Genomic DNA, 17,040 nt, shown 5'->3' on the forward strand with positions numbered 1-17,040 from the left:
TAGTCAGAGACTTAAGTGGGGCAGCCACACAGAGGCAGTGCCCTTAATCTGTGGGTCTGTGATGCTTAGTGTGGGAACTGGCATCAGGTTAGTTGGGACTGAACTGGAATAAACAAACTGAATGTTAACACTAAATATATTTACTCTAGACCCCAGCATTTCCTCATAATGCTAACAAAGAAATCCTGTGTATGTAGTGTTGTTTGTTTCAGAGGAAATACCAGAAAAATACTGAATAGCTTGATAGTCAAAGTACAGTGACAATATACAGATCTGGATAATTAAGAGAACGATGCTTTTGTCATCTAGTTCAAAGGGAAACTATTTTGTTCTGTACAACAGAGAAAGATGAACACAAAAGAAATAAATCAGCATATTCCACAAGGTAAAATGACTACAAAGAAATGTTCCATGCTCTTGGTTCACCCGGACTGGCAGAGCAGTGGTTTGCCATTATTACCGGGTTTAGAAGTTCACCGCAAGCAAGGCTTAACTGAAGGTTTAATATTTAACATTTGCTAATGGTACAGAAAATGGAAACACGAAGAATATCGTACCTATGAAACAGCCAAGACAGAGTACCATTTCAGATAACCAATTGATGATCATTAGTAGTTCTTAGAAGAGAGTTAGACACGCGTGAGTGTGCTTTGAACCTCACAGTGCACTTCTTACAGTGCGGCACGAGGAACTTCATGCCAACGTCTGCGCCCAAGCAGGATGTGTGGTGCTCACCTGGTTTAACTGCTCGTCCGCACAGCTGGGGTTGCAGAAGAACTTGTAACATGGCAGGATTGTTCAAACTTTTCATGATCTGGACCGGATTTGGCTCTGGCAGTAGTCCCTTATGACTGCTGTTCATCTTCATCGTGGACAGAAAACATAAGAAGCGTAAGTGGAACAAAGACAAAAGTCCCAAGGGGTTCCTTCTGCCTGTGAAGGAGCCTAAGACTTACTTCCTGACAAACATATTTGCTTTATATCATGAACTTATTGTGAGCTTTCTCCCACAGCTCTTAACTACAATGTTGCCTGTCCTGTCACACACACGATGCAGGGTCCTCATCTAACATCTGTCCAATGCCAGCTGGCTTCGAATGAACTAACATCTTAATAGGACAAGTCTCATTTGAAAACACACACAATGACAAGGAGCTATGGGTTTCCTAGCAAAGCGGTAACTCGCTGACACAATGTCAGTACTCCCACACTACAGGAAGCCTTATTAGACTGTTGAGAACACAAGCTGGCTTCCAAACACAATTTTCTTATTCTGAAAGTTTATTTCGTTCACTTAATCCTCTAGTGTGAAACGAAGATGAACCAAGTTGCGTAGCTACCTAAACACATGATCTAGTGTTTTTGTTTTAAAAAAGCATCCTGTCAGGCGGGGAGACGCTTAGTAGGTAAAGTGCTTGCCACATCTGTGAGAGGGAGACTGGAGTTCAGAGGCCCCAGAACATGCAGGACGAAAGCTGGGTGGGGCCAGAGAGGTGGCTTAGCAAATAATGGCGCTTGTAGTCATGACTGACAACCTGAGTTTGGTCCCCAAGACCCACATGGTAGCCAGAGCTAGCTCACCAAAATTGTCATCTAACCTCTGTAATATATAGTAGCGTGCACAAACCCCCATACAAACAGACTCTCTCTGTCTCAATGAATGAACAAATATAATAAAGCCAGGTGGACATGCAGCCTGCCTATACTCCCAGCACAGGGGAGGTAGAGCAACCTGGCTAGCCAGACTACCTGAATGGCTGAGCTCTGGGTTTAAATGTGAGACCACCCCCCCAATACATAAGGCAGAGAGTGATCAAGGAAGACACCTTACAGTAACCTCAGATCTCCAACATATGAGTATGTGTGCACTCACACATGTGAACACATGATACATGAGTACCATGCATATGTATGCGAAAAAGAAGTCATATATGTGGATTTCATTATAGGAAGAATGTGTATCAAAAGGGAGGGAGGGAGGGCAGAAAGAAAGAAAGAAAAGAGAGAGAGATGGCGAGGGAGGAAGGACAGAAGAACGGAAGAAAGGCAGACAAAAAGAGAACTGACAAGGACAGTTAGGTTCCTCTCCTGACACAGACTCTATAAGATTGCAAGGGAAAGAAACATGGACTCAAGAAGCAGACACGGAGCTGGCAAGGAGCCCTGTTGAACAGGTGTGCAGGCAGACATGCGCAGAGAGCAAGAAAGCCTACGTCCACAAGAGAATTCAGGGAGGGCTTTGGCAGGTGGTGCTATGCAGCTTTTTCTGCCACTCCTTCGGGGGACTTGAGCTCTGCTGGCAGCAAAAGCTATACAGAACGAGGGTAGGGGGCCACGGAACCAAAGATTTAGCGGCAGGTGGTGGAGGGCAGGAACCAGTGTTGGTGAGGGCAGGACACTGTCACTGGCCACCTCCTTTCCATCTGGCAGCCTTCGCAGCTCCTTGCACCCACAACCACAGTGAGGTGTCACCACGGAGGAAAGTGGAGCCTAGAAAACACAGGCCTGGGTGCAAGACGGGGAGAGAGGCACTGTGAGGCAGTGTGCCCAGTGTGGTAGGGACAGCCCGTGGGAGAGCAGGCCAGAGCTCTCCCTGCCTGTCTTCCCTAAATCCTACCGAAGACCAGTCTTTCCCTCTAGTATTCCCATCAGCCCTTTCCCTATCAAATTCTTATGGAAGAGTGTGTGTGTGTGTGTGCACAGGAATGCATGTGTTGTATATGTGTGGTGTATGTGAATTGTGGCATATATTGGTATGTATTGGTGTGTGTGTGTGCATTGTGGTATATATTGGTGTATGTATATATATGTGCATGTGTGGTATGTATTGGTGTGTGTGTGTGTATGTGCATTGTGGTATGCACTGGTATGTATTGGTGTGTGTGGTGTGCCTATGTGTGTGTGCTTATGTGTATACATGGTGTGTGTGTGTGTGTGTGTGTGCGTGTGTGCGTGTATGGGGATTGACCCCAGGGCTTTGGAGCAGCACACCACTCAACCACTGATCTACACAGCAACCCTTTCTCTAATGTATAAACACCGATACACAAGGAAGCGGACACCCACCCCTCCCAGGAAATATGTATTCAAAGAAAACAATAATTCGACATCTGGAGACTAGACCCACTCAAACAAAGACAACAGGCTGGACTGCCTGTGACAGTGAGAGAAAGCAGAGGCAACAGACAGAAAACTAAGAACACTGATGTGACAGATGTCCCAAAAAATATAAGTAGCCCTAAAATAACAGTGGAGTTTTTTTACTAGTAACATGAACAAGGGCATTTAGTTACAAAGGTCCAGGAAAGTACTGACATGAAGAGAAAAAGAACATATATATATATATATATATATATATATATTATTACGTATATGAAGAGAAAATCAGCCCCTGCTTACTATAAATAGTATTGCTCCAAGTGCATCACGTGGACTAGGTCCCAAACTGTCAAAAGCAAGTCCATAAACTGGCATGGATATACCTATCCTAGAGACAAAAGCTTCTGAAACTCAGAAAGCATTCTCTTGATCTGTAGCTATGCTTTAACAGGTAGAGCTAGCTAGTGAGACAAATACGATTCAAAACAAATTGATAATCTAAAAGATCAAGTTCAAGAAACAGAAAACTCAAGCAAAATTAGGAAGAGAAAAGTGAGGGTGGCAGGGACACATGCCAAGGACCAGCACCCGCTCAGCAGGAGCCCCTGTAGGAGAGTAAGAGCTGAGGGGCATCTTTGGAAACGATGGCTGAGAAATATGCGTTATTAAAGAGCACAGAAGCAACAACCAACCACCTGGTGTCCCAAACGTGCAGCTGAGGAAAACACACTCACTCATAGTTGTCACAAAATTTATAAATACCAAAGAAAACAAGGCTATTAAAAGCTTCCATTGAGAACATGTCTCCTAAGGAGCCCACTGCAACCAATGTCTTCCTAGAAATACCAGACTAGGGGACAAGGAATTAATATTTCCAACATGTGAAGGGGAAACCTCTGAAGATAGACTTAACAGGCAGGCTGCGATTCAGTATAAGAAGAAAATTGTGCCCAACTGCCCAAGTTCTCAAAAGTTTCCTAGCATGTGAACTCCTTCATTCAAAACTCCCTGGGAGGAAACACTGCAGTGAGAAATGGGCAAATAAATGCAAAAGTGCTGTGTTACACGTGGGAGTTAAAGCATACATACCATCATAACTTTCTACATAGGCCCATGACACAGAAAATGTCCAGGGTAATTTTAAAGTAAAGAATTGGATGTGATTATCAAGATAAGTAGGGTAGGAAGGAACATACAGAATGGCAGTGAATGAGTTAAGTGGGAAGACTAAAGAAAGGGTGTTGATGAGTTACAGACACCCGCTCCCCCAGTAGGAAATGCAGCCTGGGACGATGGCTCACCTAGTAAAAGCACTTGTCACAAAACCCTGAAGACCCAGATCCCACATAAAAAGCTAAATGCAGACACATGCATCTGTAAGGCAAGTCCAGCATGGACAGGAGGTACAGACAGGAGAATTAGCCAGAATGCACAGGTCACCTAGCCTGGAACAGTAACAGTGGCAGCAACGGTAAAGGAGACTTCCCCAAAGCAAGCTGGAAGGAGAAATGACTGGAAAAGGTGAACTCCGACCTCCACTGCACACGGTGGCGCAAGTGTGTGCTTCCTCTCCCACCGCCTGAGTTCACTCTTAAAAGATAAGGGCAGATAGATGACTACTGGTTTAAAAGCATTGGCTGCTCTTCCAGAGGACCTGGGTTTGAGCCCTAGCACCCGCATGGCAGCTCACAAAAGTCTGAAATTCTACTTCAAGGGTACCTGATGCCCCCTTCTGGCCTCCATAAGCACTGCACGCATGTGGTGCACAAACACACAGCAGACAAAACACGTATACACATACAATTTTTAAAAATGGAAAAAAATGTCAGGCAGTGGTGACTCACAGTCAGGAGGCAGAGGCGGGTGGATCTCTTGGAGTTGGAGGCCAGCATGGTCTACGTAATGAGTTTGCAGACAGCCAGGGCTACATAGTGAGACCCTATCTCCAAACAAACAAACAAACAAACAAGAAAACTAAAAGATAAAATGTATAGCAGGCAAGTTCACCTATATCCAACAGTTAGAAATATGAAGAAAAAGAAGGCAAAACATTTAGTTAAAGTGTAAGGGAACAGATTGCCAAAATGCCAACTGAACAAAAAGCAGCACATGCAACTAAAAGGTATTTAAAATGCACCAATAAGAAGACATGGACTTTCATATATGATTTTTAAATGACAGTTATCAAACACACATGAAAGAAAGAGAAGGGCAGGGACAAAGGAACAACAAATGCAAACCAAAGGAAGCTAAAGGAGCCAGGTAACATCAGAAACCAAGACACACATGCTGACAAAAACAATCAGAATGATTACCAATAGACACCCATCTTAGAATGCACTCAAGTCTGGAGCAACAACTACAGAACACGTACAAATAGAAAAACTGACCCTTATAGAGAAAACTTTCTGCTCTAAGACACTAATAGACGAAGAAGAAAGCAAAAGGCGAAGATGAAGGGATGACTAGCAGTAAGACCGAACTGTACTCCTATACATGTGTGCTTATGACTTTAGACCCCAGAGCGCATCGCACAGGCCATTTCCAAGCACACATGACACACTCACAGACATCGGCCACAAAACAAGACAGGAAGCTCACAGCATTACCTTACTTCCAGAACAGCAGCACAGACTAAGTTTTCCAACCATAAAACAATTAAAAACCCCCAACAGAAGAATAACTTTTGAAACCTGTGGCAATATAGCAGGCTAGCAGCTGACCATGACAGCACTGAAGAAGAATGTTAGGATAAGATAAAATACTCTACTCCAAAGAGAGAATGCAAGAGTGTTGAGATCCTGGGACAACAGGGCAGCACCCGGTGCAGAGAAACGCAGGCAAAAGCAAGACAGAAAGCCAGACAGCCAAGCTCAGTACAACTGCAGTGCTGTGGGTCCTGTGGGATGGGACTTCTGTTAGCTGGTGAAAAACAAGATCCAACTAGCTGTTGTCACCAAGAAACATAACTCTCTGGCAAAGACACCAACACACTACAAGACAAAAGGTGAAGAGGAAACCTGACAAAAACACATCAATGGTGATATTCACACGCACAAGAATGATGTCTCCTTGTCTCTCACTCAGCACAAAACCCAACTCAAAATGGATTAAGAGCCTTAACCTCAAACTTGGAAACTGTTAGGGGAGGAGAGAGAAGAACAACAGAGTCATCAGGAAGAAGTTTCTGGAAAGGAATCAACAGGAAAGAACTCCCAGAATAGACAAGTGAGATTACACTGAGTTTAAAGGCTTCTTCATGACCAAGGTAATAACCAGCAGCATGACGAGACATTCCACAGAACGGGAAGATGTTTTTAACAACACATTAAACAAGTGGTATCTAGAATCTGTAAAGAACTATAAAACCTTAGCACCTCGCACATATGCAAGCACGCGAACATACCCACACCCCCCACACACACACACACTCAAACTATCTAATCAGTAAATGGGCTAACGGATTTGACCAGTTATCACAGGAAAAACTAAAAAACAGTCAACGAATTTGAAGTGTTCAGTATCTTTGGCCATCACATATAAATTAAAATTGATTTGAGACTTCTGTCATTGCTGGTGAGGATGGACGAGAAGGAAACCCTTCCTTACTCACTGCTGGGGGCGGGGTGAACTGTGGAAGAGACCCTGGACATCTGTACATACAGAGGCATATGCCCAGATCTACCACTCCTGGGCGTATGCCTGGAGGGCTCTACATCAACATGCCATAGACACAGCTGCACAGCCATGTTGGTTGGCTCTTCCAGTCACATTAGCTAAGTTGTGATATAGCCCTTGACACCCAACAGACAGATGGAAACGGAGAATGTGGTACATACACATAATGCAACTTCACTAAGTCATAAAGAGGAATCAGATTATGTAGTAATGTTTTAGGAAAATTCCAGGAAAACAGACAGACCTCAAGCTGACTTTGCTAAGCAAAAGAAGCCAGATTCGGCCAGGTGTTGGTGGTGCACGCCTTTAATCCCAGCACTTGGGAGGCAGAGGCAGGCGGATCTCTGTGAGTTCGAGACCAGTCTGGTCTACCAAGCTAGCTCCAGGACAGACACACACACACACACACACACAAGCAATACATGGAAACCTTGTCACGGAAAAAAGCCAGATTCAGACAAACATCACATATTTTCTCTCATTCAGAATTAAGACTGAAATATGTATGTATATACTAAACATGTATTTGACATAAAAGTCAAATGGGGACTATGAGAGGGTGGCAGTTCTAAAGAGTGGGGAAGGAAACGAGAGGACAGTGAAATATATGGACAAACACGGACAGACATACACACACAGGTTACTATTTGGAGAAGGAAGCAGAGCCAATTTACAGGAAGAGGGCTCATGGGTGCAAATAATAACATATGAAAATGTCACAATTAAATAGTTTGTATGCAAACCAAAAGCAGCAAACAGACAAGGTGCTTGAGACATGGCCCAGTGGTGACAGCACTGCTCTTCCAGAGGATCAGGGTTTGACTCCCACCCAAATGGCAGCTCGCAGCTGTCTGAAACTCCAGTTCCAGGGAATCCGACTCCCTCTTCTGGCCTCTGTGGGGACCAGACATGCTCATGTACCACATACACACATGAGAGCAAAACCTTCCATTGCATGAAGTAAAATAATCTTTTTTAAAAAATCATAAAAAATCAAAACATTCACACCTCAAGATTTATGACATATGAATACAGCATTTGTTAGAAGGAAACCTATAAATGTACTTATCTCTATTATTTATTCATTATGTTTTTTGAGACAGCCTTATTACATAGTTCTGGCTTGTGTGGAATTCACTATGTAGTCTAGGGTGGCCTAGCACTCATGGCAATTCTCCTGTTTCAGCTTCCCACAATATCATACCAGTCTATAAATGTACTTATCATAAAATAAGAAAAAAGAAAAAAACTAGGGGCTTGGAATGTAACTCAGTGGCAGAGAACCTATCATATATAAGACCCTGAGTTAAATTCCCAGCACAAAATACAAACAAGCAAACAAAAACAAAACATTCAGAAAGAGTTAAGCATCAACAGCAATAAAGATAGTAAAAAAAATTAATCTACTACCCCCAGAATCAACAAAGAGAGGAAAAAGTAAATGCTAAGCAGAAATAAGGAAATTGTAAAGATAAAGGCAGAAATAAGCAAAAGAGGAAAATTTAGAAACAGCGAGAAAAACAAAAGTTGGTACTTTGGAAGGACAAACTAGAACACTCAGAATCACACAGAATGAAAAGGAGGAAAGTGTGTGACATCTTAAAATGCCTATAAATCTGTACATATCAAATGCTGAAGACACAGAAGGAAGAGACAAACTTGTACAGCAGTCAATTGTAGCAGAGAAAGGAGAGGAAACCAAATGGCCACAGATGGAGCTCCGAGGTAATCAACGGCCCCTTTGGGAGAGGCCCAAGCATGGTCCACCTGGCTCCACAGACAGACACTCAGCTTCCTGAAGAGCAGACGGCTTTGCATTACACAAACTGATCTTGAAATAGACAGGGAGAGGAAAAAGGCTAAAACCACTCAATGACAGTGTGGTCAGTGTTGTCTCAGTTCCAAGATTAAGTAGTGATCGTGTTTTAAAAAAGTGCCCGCCACTTCTGAGAACATCTCCAAAAGTGTGCCAAATAAAGATATTAAATCAAATTAAATAGTGACTCTGGAAAAAGCTGTGACCAACTAGAGTTATAGCAAAAACAAGAAACGAGCACACAAGGGGGACCAGGGGAGGAGGCACTGATGTGGGGGAAGAAAGGGAAAAAGGGACAAAGAAGAAAACACTGCATGTTTTCTTCCATACGGGGCAACTAGATTTAAACACACATGAATGAATGAATGAATGAATGAACGAACGAACGAACGAATGAAAAAAGAAAGAAAGAAAGAAAGAAAGAAAGAAAGAAAGAAAGAAAGAAAGAAAGAAAGAAAGAAAGAAAGAAAGAAAGAAAGGCAGGCAGGCAGAGGGGCACTATGTAGAGGACCCACGACTGGGGGGACCTATGATGGGGGGATAAGAACAGATGAGGAAGATGAGCAAAAACAATGTCATGTAAGAAAATGTCATAATGAAACCAATTATTTTTCCTACACTAAAGAATTTTAATTAAAAGGATGGATTCCATAAACAAATCCTTCAGTGATTTCCCATCTGTGTGTTAGTTTTTCTGTCAGCTTGATACAATCTGGAATTTTCTGAGAAGCAGCTCAATTAAGAAGACACCTCCATCTTACAGGCTGTAGACAAGTCTGTAGCGCACTTTGATTAGTGATTTACGTGGGAGGGCCCAGCCCTATGGGCAGGTGGTCCTGTGAGTATAAGAAAGCAGGCTGAGCAAGCCATGGAGGGCCAACCAGTGAGCAGCACTACTCACGGCATCTACTTCATTCAGTTCCTGCCTCCAGGTTCCTGCCTCGAGTCCTCCCCCTCGCCCCCACGGACAGTAAGCAGTAAGCCAAAGAAACCCTTCCCTCCCCGAGTTTGCTTCTGGTAATGGTATTTACCATGAAAGCAGAATAAGACCGGGTATCAGTCACTCAGTGTGAGTCACATGTTTATCCCAACCTTTACAGAAATACTTTAAAATTTTTAGCACCTCCTTTTTTTATTCAAATTTCAGAAACTTGGTAAAAGATATGCACCAAGAGTTCACAAAAAACACACACACACACACACACACACACACACACACACACACACTATCCGCACAACTTTACTTTTAAGTTTAAAAAAAAAACCACCAGGTAGTGGGGGAGCACGCTTTTAATCCCAGCACTCAGAAGGCAGAGGCAGGTGGATCTATACAAGTTCAAGCCAGCCTGGACGTCAGAGTGAGTTCCAAAAAAACCAAAAAGACTTAAAAAAAAAGCTCTCCCACTATTCCTGCTACCTGCTCATGAAGGTCTCATATGTCACACTGAGATATACATTCAATATGCACCATTAAAGACAAGAAGGGAGAGTGATATAATCTAGTCTAAGGGGAAAGGGATTAACGCTTGTGCCCCATGGATTAGAAGGAAAAGACTAATGGCATCGGGACTGAGGAGGGCATTACTCTGATGACACAGGGAGAAGAGACAGCGTATTTGGGGTTTGCTGAAGGGGGCCAGTGATGAATAACCGGGTCTGTGCTTCACGTTTTGCGTTATGCCATATAGTTATTACAGAACGCTAAAAAGTGAGTGTAAGAGAAAAGCAATTTTCCTTAGAAACGCTGAAACTGAGCTACGGATTTAACGTGGCGGTAGGTCATTGCCTCAATTCTTTTCAACCACTGGAAATACAGATTGACTGATCAGACGCATGAAATTCATCATTAATGAGTAGGACCTGGAGTCTATAAGAGGAAGGAAATGGGAAAACTGAATACAGAACCCACTGATGCCAGCCTTCAGGGGTAGAACCAAGACGGGCAAGAAGAGACAGGAAAAAGAATAGTGTACCAGAATTCACAGAAGAAGAGAAAGTTTTAAAATGTTGCAGAGACCTCACAACCAAACACTGGAGAGTGCTTAACAGACCCGAATATTAAGAAGCCCCTATAGGGACTGGCGAGATGGAGAGAACTCACTCTGCAGACCAGGGTGGCCTCAAACTCACAAAGATCTGCCTGCCTCTGCCTCCTGAGTGCTGGGATTAAAGGTGTGCACCACCACTGCCCACAAGTACAGGTTTCAGAAAACTGAAGGAGAAAGCAGGGACAAACTGAAGACTGGCAGGGGTCAGCAAAGCCACGTGCCACTCATATGCAGGGACACCAAACCACCCGGCTGTCCATTTCACATCCATGATGACACAACAGTGTCCTGGCTTCAGAAATGCGTGACTGGATTGGTTCAGATTGTAAACTCAGCAATTCCAACTGAGTAAAGCCACTAGTTAAGCAGAGGGAAGGAAAGTGGATAGAGAACAAACTGCTGAAGTAGTGGCTTCTGGGAGTAAGAACCCAAGGACGCCAACCCAGGGTCACAGATAAAGTCCAGGGGTAATGGCTGCCTCCCACCCACCGCACCTTTCTCCTCTGCTCTTCTCTCTCTGCTCATCTCTAACCTACCTGGGCTGACTTCCCTGTGGCTTGACTATCGCCTGTGAGTTCTCTGGTGCTAACCTCAATCTAAGTCCTTTGTCCCTGCCACGCTCTTTAGCGTCAACCTACCGCTTGGCTGTACTTCTCCACACAGGCCGTTCAACCTGAACACTTACCCCTCTCCAAACAGTTAATCCAGCTCAGACTATGGCTCAGCCTACAGCCTCCTCAGGGTCACCAGATCCAATGAAGAACACAGATGGTCAGTGAAACTTGGGGTTCAGATAATGAATAATTTTAATAGGAGTATGTCTCATGCAAAATCTGTTGTTATTTGACAATTCTATCCTCCACCCCCATCAACACATGTCAGTACCTCACCCGTTCCTTAATGTCCCACTCAAATGTCATCTTCATCATGGAGTTTGTCTCGATTCTTCCCAAAGAGTATCCCCTTCCTTCTCTAAACCATCAAAATATGTGCTGTGCTGAGGTGAAAACTGGAGGCCTCGCCCATTATCTAAGGGACCTTCAGGCTAGGGAAAACCACAGGGAAGAGGTGAGAATTCAGTGCCATGTTAGCAGAAAAATAGACAGACATCTTCCTTCGATGGGGACCACACACCATGGGCGCCACACACTGTGGGGATCACACACCATGAGGACCTATATTATGACAACTCCTGGAAAAAAGAAGCATGGAACTCAAAACTTACAGCAGACAGTAATTCAAATACTTGCTGAATGAATGAAACTCCCTCAAAAATTACTCCAGATAGTGGCTTGGAAGATAAAGCCCCTGCAGTTTGAAGACTGAAGTTTGGCTCCCTACAACACATGTAAAGACTAGGCAGATGTGATGGCCACCTGTAATCCCAGCACTTGGGAAGCAGACAGAGAGCTCCAGGACAAGCTGGCTAGCCAGGCTAGCTGGTATGAGTGCACTCTGGATTCAGTGAGAGAGAGCCATTGACTGAGAGAGAAACCTGACATCAACCTTGGACTTAAATACACACACACACACACACACACACACACACACACACACACACACACACACACACACCTCAAGACAAATACATCTTCGTAAGTTCTATTTCTCTCTTAACCTCTGGCTTAGTTTTACAGATACCACTCTTACTTTAAAAACATGAATGTCTCCAGTGTAATGGAAACGGTAGCCCAGGGAATGACCACTAGCAGAAGACAGACTTGGAAGGTGAAGATGGTACTGGATTGTGTAAGCAGCAAGCCACTCACCACGCGCTGAGCCGCTATGAGGGCTGCTAGAGTGCTTCGCCCTGGTGCTCCGGGGGCACAGAAGGATAGCTGGACTTGGCTCCCCTTGACGGTAATGCCATCTGCCACTTGCTGAACCTCTTCGGCATGCTCCGCAGTGCTATACTCAACCACTGCAAAGCCACCACCATGACCTCCTTCATCCTGTGCAAGCTGATACCACACAGCACATTAAAGAGAGATTCTGAGATTGATTTATGAACATTTGTTTGCAGTGGTCATTTCCAAACCCAACAGTCAGTCCCTTGGCCTGTACTGGTGACAATATTAAATTTTTTCCCCAACTTGCTTAGACACAGTTGTTCCCTGAAGACAGGAATTTCAACCCAATTTTTTTCATCTTCTAATTTAACAGTCACCAATCTCCTACTTATTGGGAAGCACACACATAGTAATTAATAAGAAAATGTAATTAAATAATTAAAACTTTAAACCAAGTCACCAGGTTCATGGATAATGGAACACTGATTATTTGACTACACATCAATGAAAATGGTGTCACCAAAAGAAGACGGTGGGAGGAGTCACAGTCAACTTTTATTTCAACATACTAAGCAAATCTCAGGAATTTGGTCAAGGACACCCAAATGAATCTCGTTGATGAAAGGCATGCCTAGCTGGATCGCCATCATTCCCAGCACACAGCCTTTGCTGATGAGGGTGGGCGAACACGCTGTGGAACATGGGTTTATTTCTACTGTCCACTTCAGGCGTGTGCAGGGAGACAGTAAGGTCCTGGGCCTCTATAGACTTCAGTTCCATGATTCAAACACATCTGAATGATCTTAATATGCTTACACTCCAAGGTGACAGATGTGACAAAAATCAAGTTTGAGTCTTTGAGAAGTCACAAGTTTGAGTCTTTGAGAAGTCACAAACACACAACCCTATGACACGGGTTTTGTTATCTCCTGCTAATGTTACAAGCATACACCTTTGAGTCCTTCATAGTATTTTTTTTTATTTTAAAAGCTTAACTTTTACTTTCTTATTATACCCAGGAACAATTTTTCATTTTTCCCTCTTCAAGATCTTTATTCCTTTCAACTGTTCTAAAATGTGTTTTCCTTCATAAAGCTTTGTCCAAATGCGGAGGGCACAGGAAAAAGAGCCACCTTTTCCAATATTCCTCTAGGACCTCAACTCCTCCTCTAATTCAAAGCAGACCTTGAGATCAGCCGTCAAACCAGCAGTCCCTTTGGTCTCTTGGCTGCAACTGTGTCTCCAGTCCCTTGTCTGCTGACTTGCCATGGCCAAGAGCCTGAACTTGGCAGACCCCTGAATAAGGAGCTATGCAGAGGTTGCCTTAATACATTTCTGCAGATTTAAAACTACCACTGCTGCTCTTATTTCAGTGGGATGGCTTTTTGTTTGGTTGGGGTTTTTTTGTTTTGTTTTGAGAAAGGGTTTCTCTGTGTAGCCTCGGCTGTCCTCGAACTCACAGAGATCTGCCTGCCTCTGCCTCCTGGGTGCTGGGACTAAAGTGAATGCTGAGCAGCAGTGGTGGCACACACCTTATCTAAAGCAGATCCCTGAAGGCTTCCAAAACAAATCTCTGTAAAACCACAGCAACAGTGTTAGAGTAGGGCATCCGGGTCAATGCCAGATCTACTGAAAGATGTTTCTTTTGTTCTGAAGCATCTTAGCAGACGCTGTCACTCAACAGAAAGCAGCACACAGCTTCCTACTATCACACAGCTACACGAGGTAGTCTGTAAGGCTCCTGCCGACCCTTGAGTTCACAGTTCAGATCTGCTGTGTGATACGTGCCTTTGTCCCCCACATTTGCTCCAAAGGGCTCTGATAGGCTACAGAGAACTAAGGACAAACATGGAGTGACGGCATGATGTAACTAACTCTCGGCATTCAACAATATCGGCACATCATTAAGCCGATCCACTCCAATTACTGAGCAAAGATTGGGTCAAAGGTTTGTCACAAGATATTCTAGTTTTACACAAGTCTTAGGTAGTCTATTGCTTTGCTGGAACAGGAGGAGCAACGATGGGAGAAAAAGCAAGATGGTGCCATTTGTCTTAACACATGCATCCAGCTGTATAGTCTCCTGCCATGCAGGATCCGAAGGGGCCAAGCTCGCAGAAAGGAGGAAGCCGACTCGCAGTCACCAGTGGAGAATGGAGTTACCAGGAGGGAAGTTGGTTACAAAGCATGAAATCCGAGTCAGCTAAGTTCAGGAGATCTCTTAGAAAATGTGCGCCATCACAGAGATACACCATATTCCTGCAGCATTCTGGGAGTGGACACTGAGCATCCTCATCACAGGACATGGTGACTCTGTGAGGGCATGCATACATGGTCAGGCAGCTGGCTTTAGGCTCCCCACCATGTGTGCATACTACACAGCACCACGCTGGACATTACAAAGTCCCACAACTTTATCTGTCCATGTAAACACATGTGCACAGTCCAACTCCAAAATGTTCACCATGCTATACGAATTTGGCCAATGATGGGTGAGAGAAAAAGAAGAAGGAGTTAAGACAGGAAACATGGAAGGGAGGGGGCATAAAAGAACTGGTAGGCTGCGCTGGGGGAGGAGTCACACAGTGCTGACTATGCAGTTATTGGGATGCATTCACTATAAGCAGCTTTTTTTTTTTGAGACAGGGTTTCTCTGTGTAGTCTTGACTGTCCTCAAACTCAGAGATCTTCCTAGGACGGCCAAGGTCTTCTCTACACGCCTCCCCACCACAGGTCCATTCAGACAGAAGTAGGCGCTTGCCTTACCCTTTATCCAAGTTTTCTATCCTCTACTGTGTCACTCTTCATGGGGGATTTGCAAGTATTTGTTCACTTGTCACTCATCTACAGACTAAAGCAGAATCGAGATCGCCACTGTGACAGTCACACGGATACAACAGATGAACAGGTATACGTAGAGACATTGGTTAGAGATGCATGCAGCTGTTTTGAAACTATCTCAAATGCACCCTTAGCAATACATACCTGACAAAACACAGGTTTATGGATACCAGAGAAAAGTTGCAAGAGCTCTTCTGAATCCCCATAGTCACTGGGCAGTTTATCTATACAAAGGCACTTAGAATGGATGAGCTCCGAGGCCAACAGATTAACATCCATCCACTGTGCGAAGAGTGCCGACGCTCCCATCTGCCTGCCCAACAGCTCCAGCCGAGCCTTGGCAGCGAAGTCCTTCTTCATGTACTCCACAAACCCGTAGCCTTTGGAGTGGCCGGTAACTTCACTGTAGACCAAGAAACACCTCTCGATGTTCCCATATGCACGGACGAGTTCTTCAAACTCTTCCAGCGTGAACGAGATGGGCAGGTTGGTGATGCACAAGAGAGCGTCCGTGGGCTGCAGCTGCACTATTAACTCTCTGCCTCGGAAGGAAAACCGATGGAACCTCTGAATCGCACTCTGCGCTTGCTCCCCATTCAGTAAGGTAACGAAAGCTGCAAGGTAACGGAGTTGAAAAGTTTTTAGGTCAGTGCTGTCTTTTTTACTTCTGTCACCCAGAGGAAGTAATACATTCTATGCCTAAGGCTCAGAGTATACACAAAAATACCTATCTTTTTCCAAAGTAAAATTATCACAAAATGTACCCCTAAAAGATGCAATGTCTCTTCTTAAGATAGTCTCACTATCTAGTGCTTGCTGGTCTAGAACTCACTATGTAGACCAAGCTGACTTTAAACTCAGATTCAGCTGCCCCTGCCTCCCCACGGACCAACTCTAACCTCAATGCACTCTTTGTTTAGAAACTGCTTTTCATGTGTGTGTAGGGGCGAGGAGGGGGGAAACGTGCACATGTATATGTGCAGATTTATAGGTAGGCAGGCCTGTGAGTGCACATGGAGGCCACAGGAGGGCACCAGTGTCCTCAGCCACTCTCCACCCACATCCCTATAGGTGAAGTCTATTCCCTCAACCCAGAGCTGTTTTTCTCAGCAGCCAGCAAGGCTACTGTACCCCACCCCGCCCTGCCCCGCCCCCGCCCCTTCCTGGTCAGAGCTATGGAGCATGTGAGCCCACTCACGCCTAGCTAGTGATGTAGTAGGTGCTGAGATTCAAGCTCAAGCCCTCCCGATGGCTCGGAAAAATGTCCTTAAACACTAACTCATTCTCCACCCCAGATTTTTCAATTCTAATTTAGTGTGTCAGAAAAAGTTATTTAAAGTTGAGCCTCAACTAAATGAATTTCAAGGCCATTTGCTGAAATAAAAATTGAGTAATTCTATTAGGAATTCCACTGTAAGATCCACCATATTCTGAGGGATCTGGAGTATTTTCTAACCCTCAACAACAATGTAAGCTTTATGAAGCCTTTATAAAAACCCTTAACGGAAATTAAAATGAGGTTACAGGATCTCTACCCCAGAAAGATCTAAAAGACTCTCATAAGGAGGACCTGAAAAACTGAAAGTACAGTAAAAGATGCCAAAACGCTGGAAGGAAAGCAGTTTTCCCGACGCCCTGTTCATAGTATTAAAATCATTAAGCCAGTGGCATGGTTCTGCGACTCCAAGCCTGAGGAGTGAGCCCATCCCCAGGACCCGAACGGCAGAGGAGAACAACGGTTGTCACAGCTATCCTCTGACCACATGGG

The 17,040-nt window shown here is 44.3% G+C and overlaps 1 protein-coding gene across 1 annotated transcript in view; it reads right to left on the reverse strand.

The window, feature by feature from the left end:
- Raver2 (ribonucleoprotein, PTB binding 2) overlaps window positions 1-17,040 on the reverse strand; it is a 75,330-nt gene that overhangs the window by 28,272 nt on the left and 30,018 nt on the right. The window contains exons 3-5 of the mRNA XM_005086634.4: window positions 15,417-15,886; window positions 12,411-12,602; window positions 736-862 (exon numbers count right to left, since the gene is read on the reverse strand). Of these exons, the coding sequence (XP_005086691.1) occupies window positions 736-862; window positions 12,411-12,602; window positions 15,417-15,886 (789 nt within the window). The remainder of the gene's footprint in view (window positions 1-735; window positions 863-12,410; window positions 12,603-15,416; window positions 15,887-17,040) is intronic.

This window comes from Mesocricetus auratus, unplaced genomic scaffold (genome assembly GCF_017639785.1).
Source record: "Mesocricetus auratus isolate SY011 unplaced genomic scaffold, BCM_Maur_2.0 Super-Scaffold_100014, whole genome shotgun sequence".
Taxonomy (NCBI): Eukaryota; Metazoa; Chordata; class Mammalia; order Rodentia; family Cricetidae; genus Mesocricetus; species Mesocricetus auratus.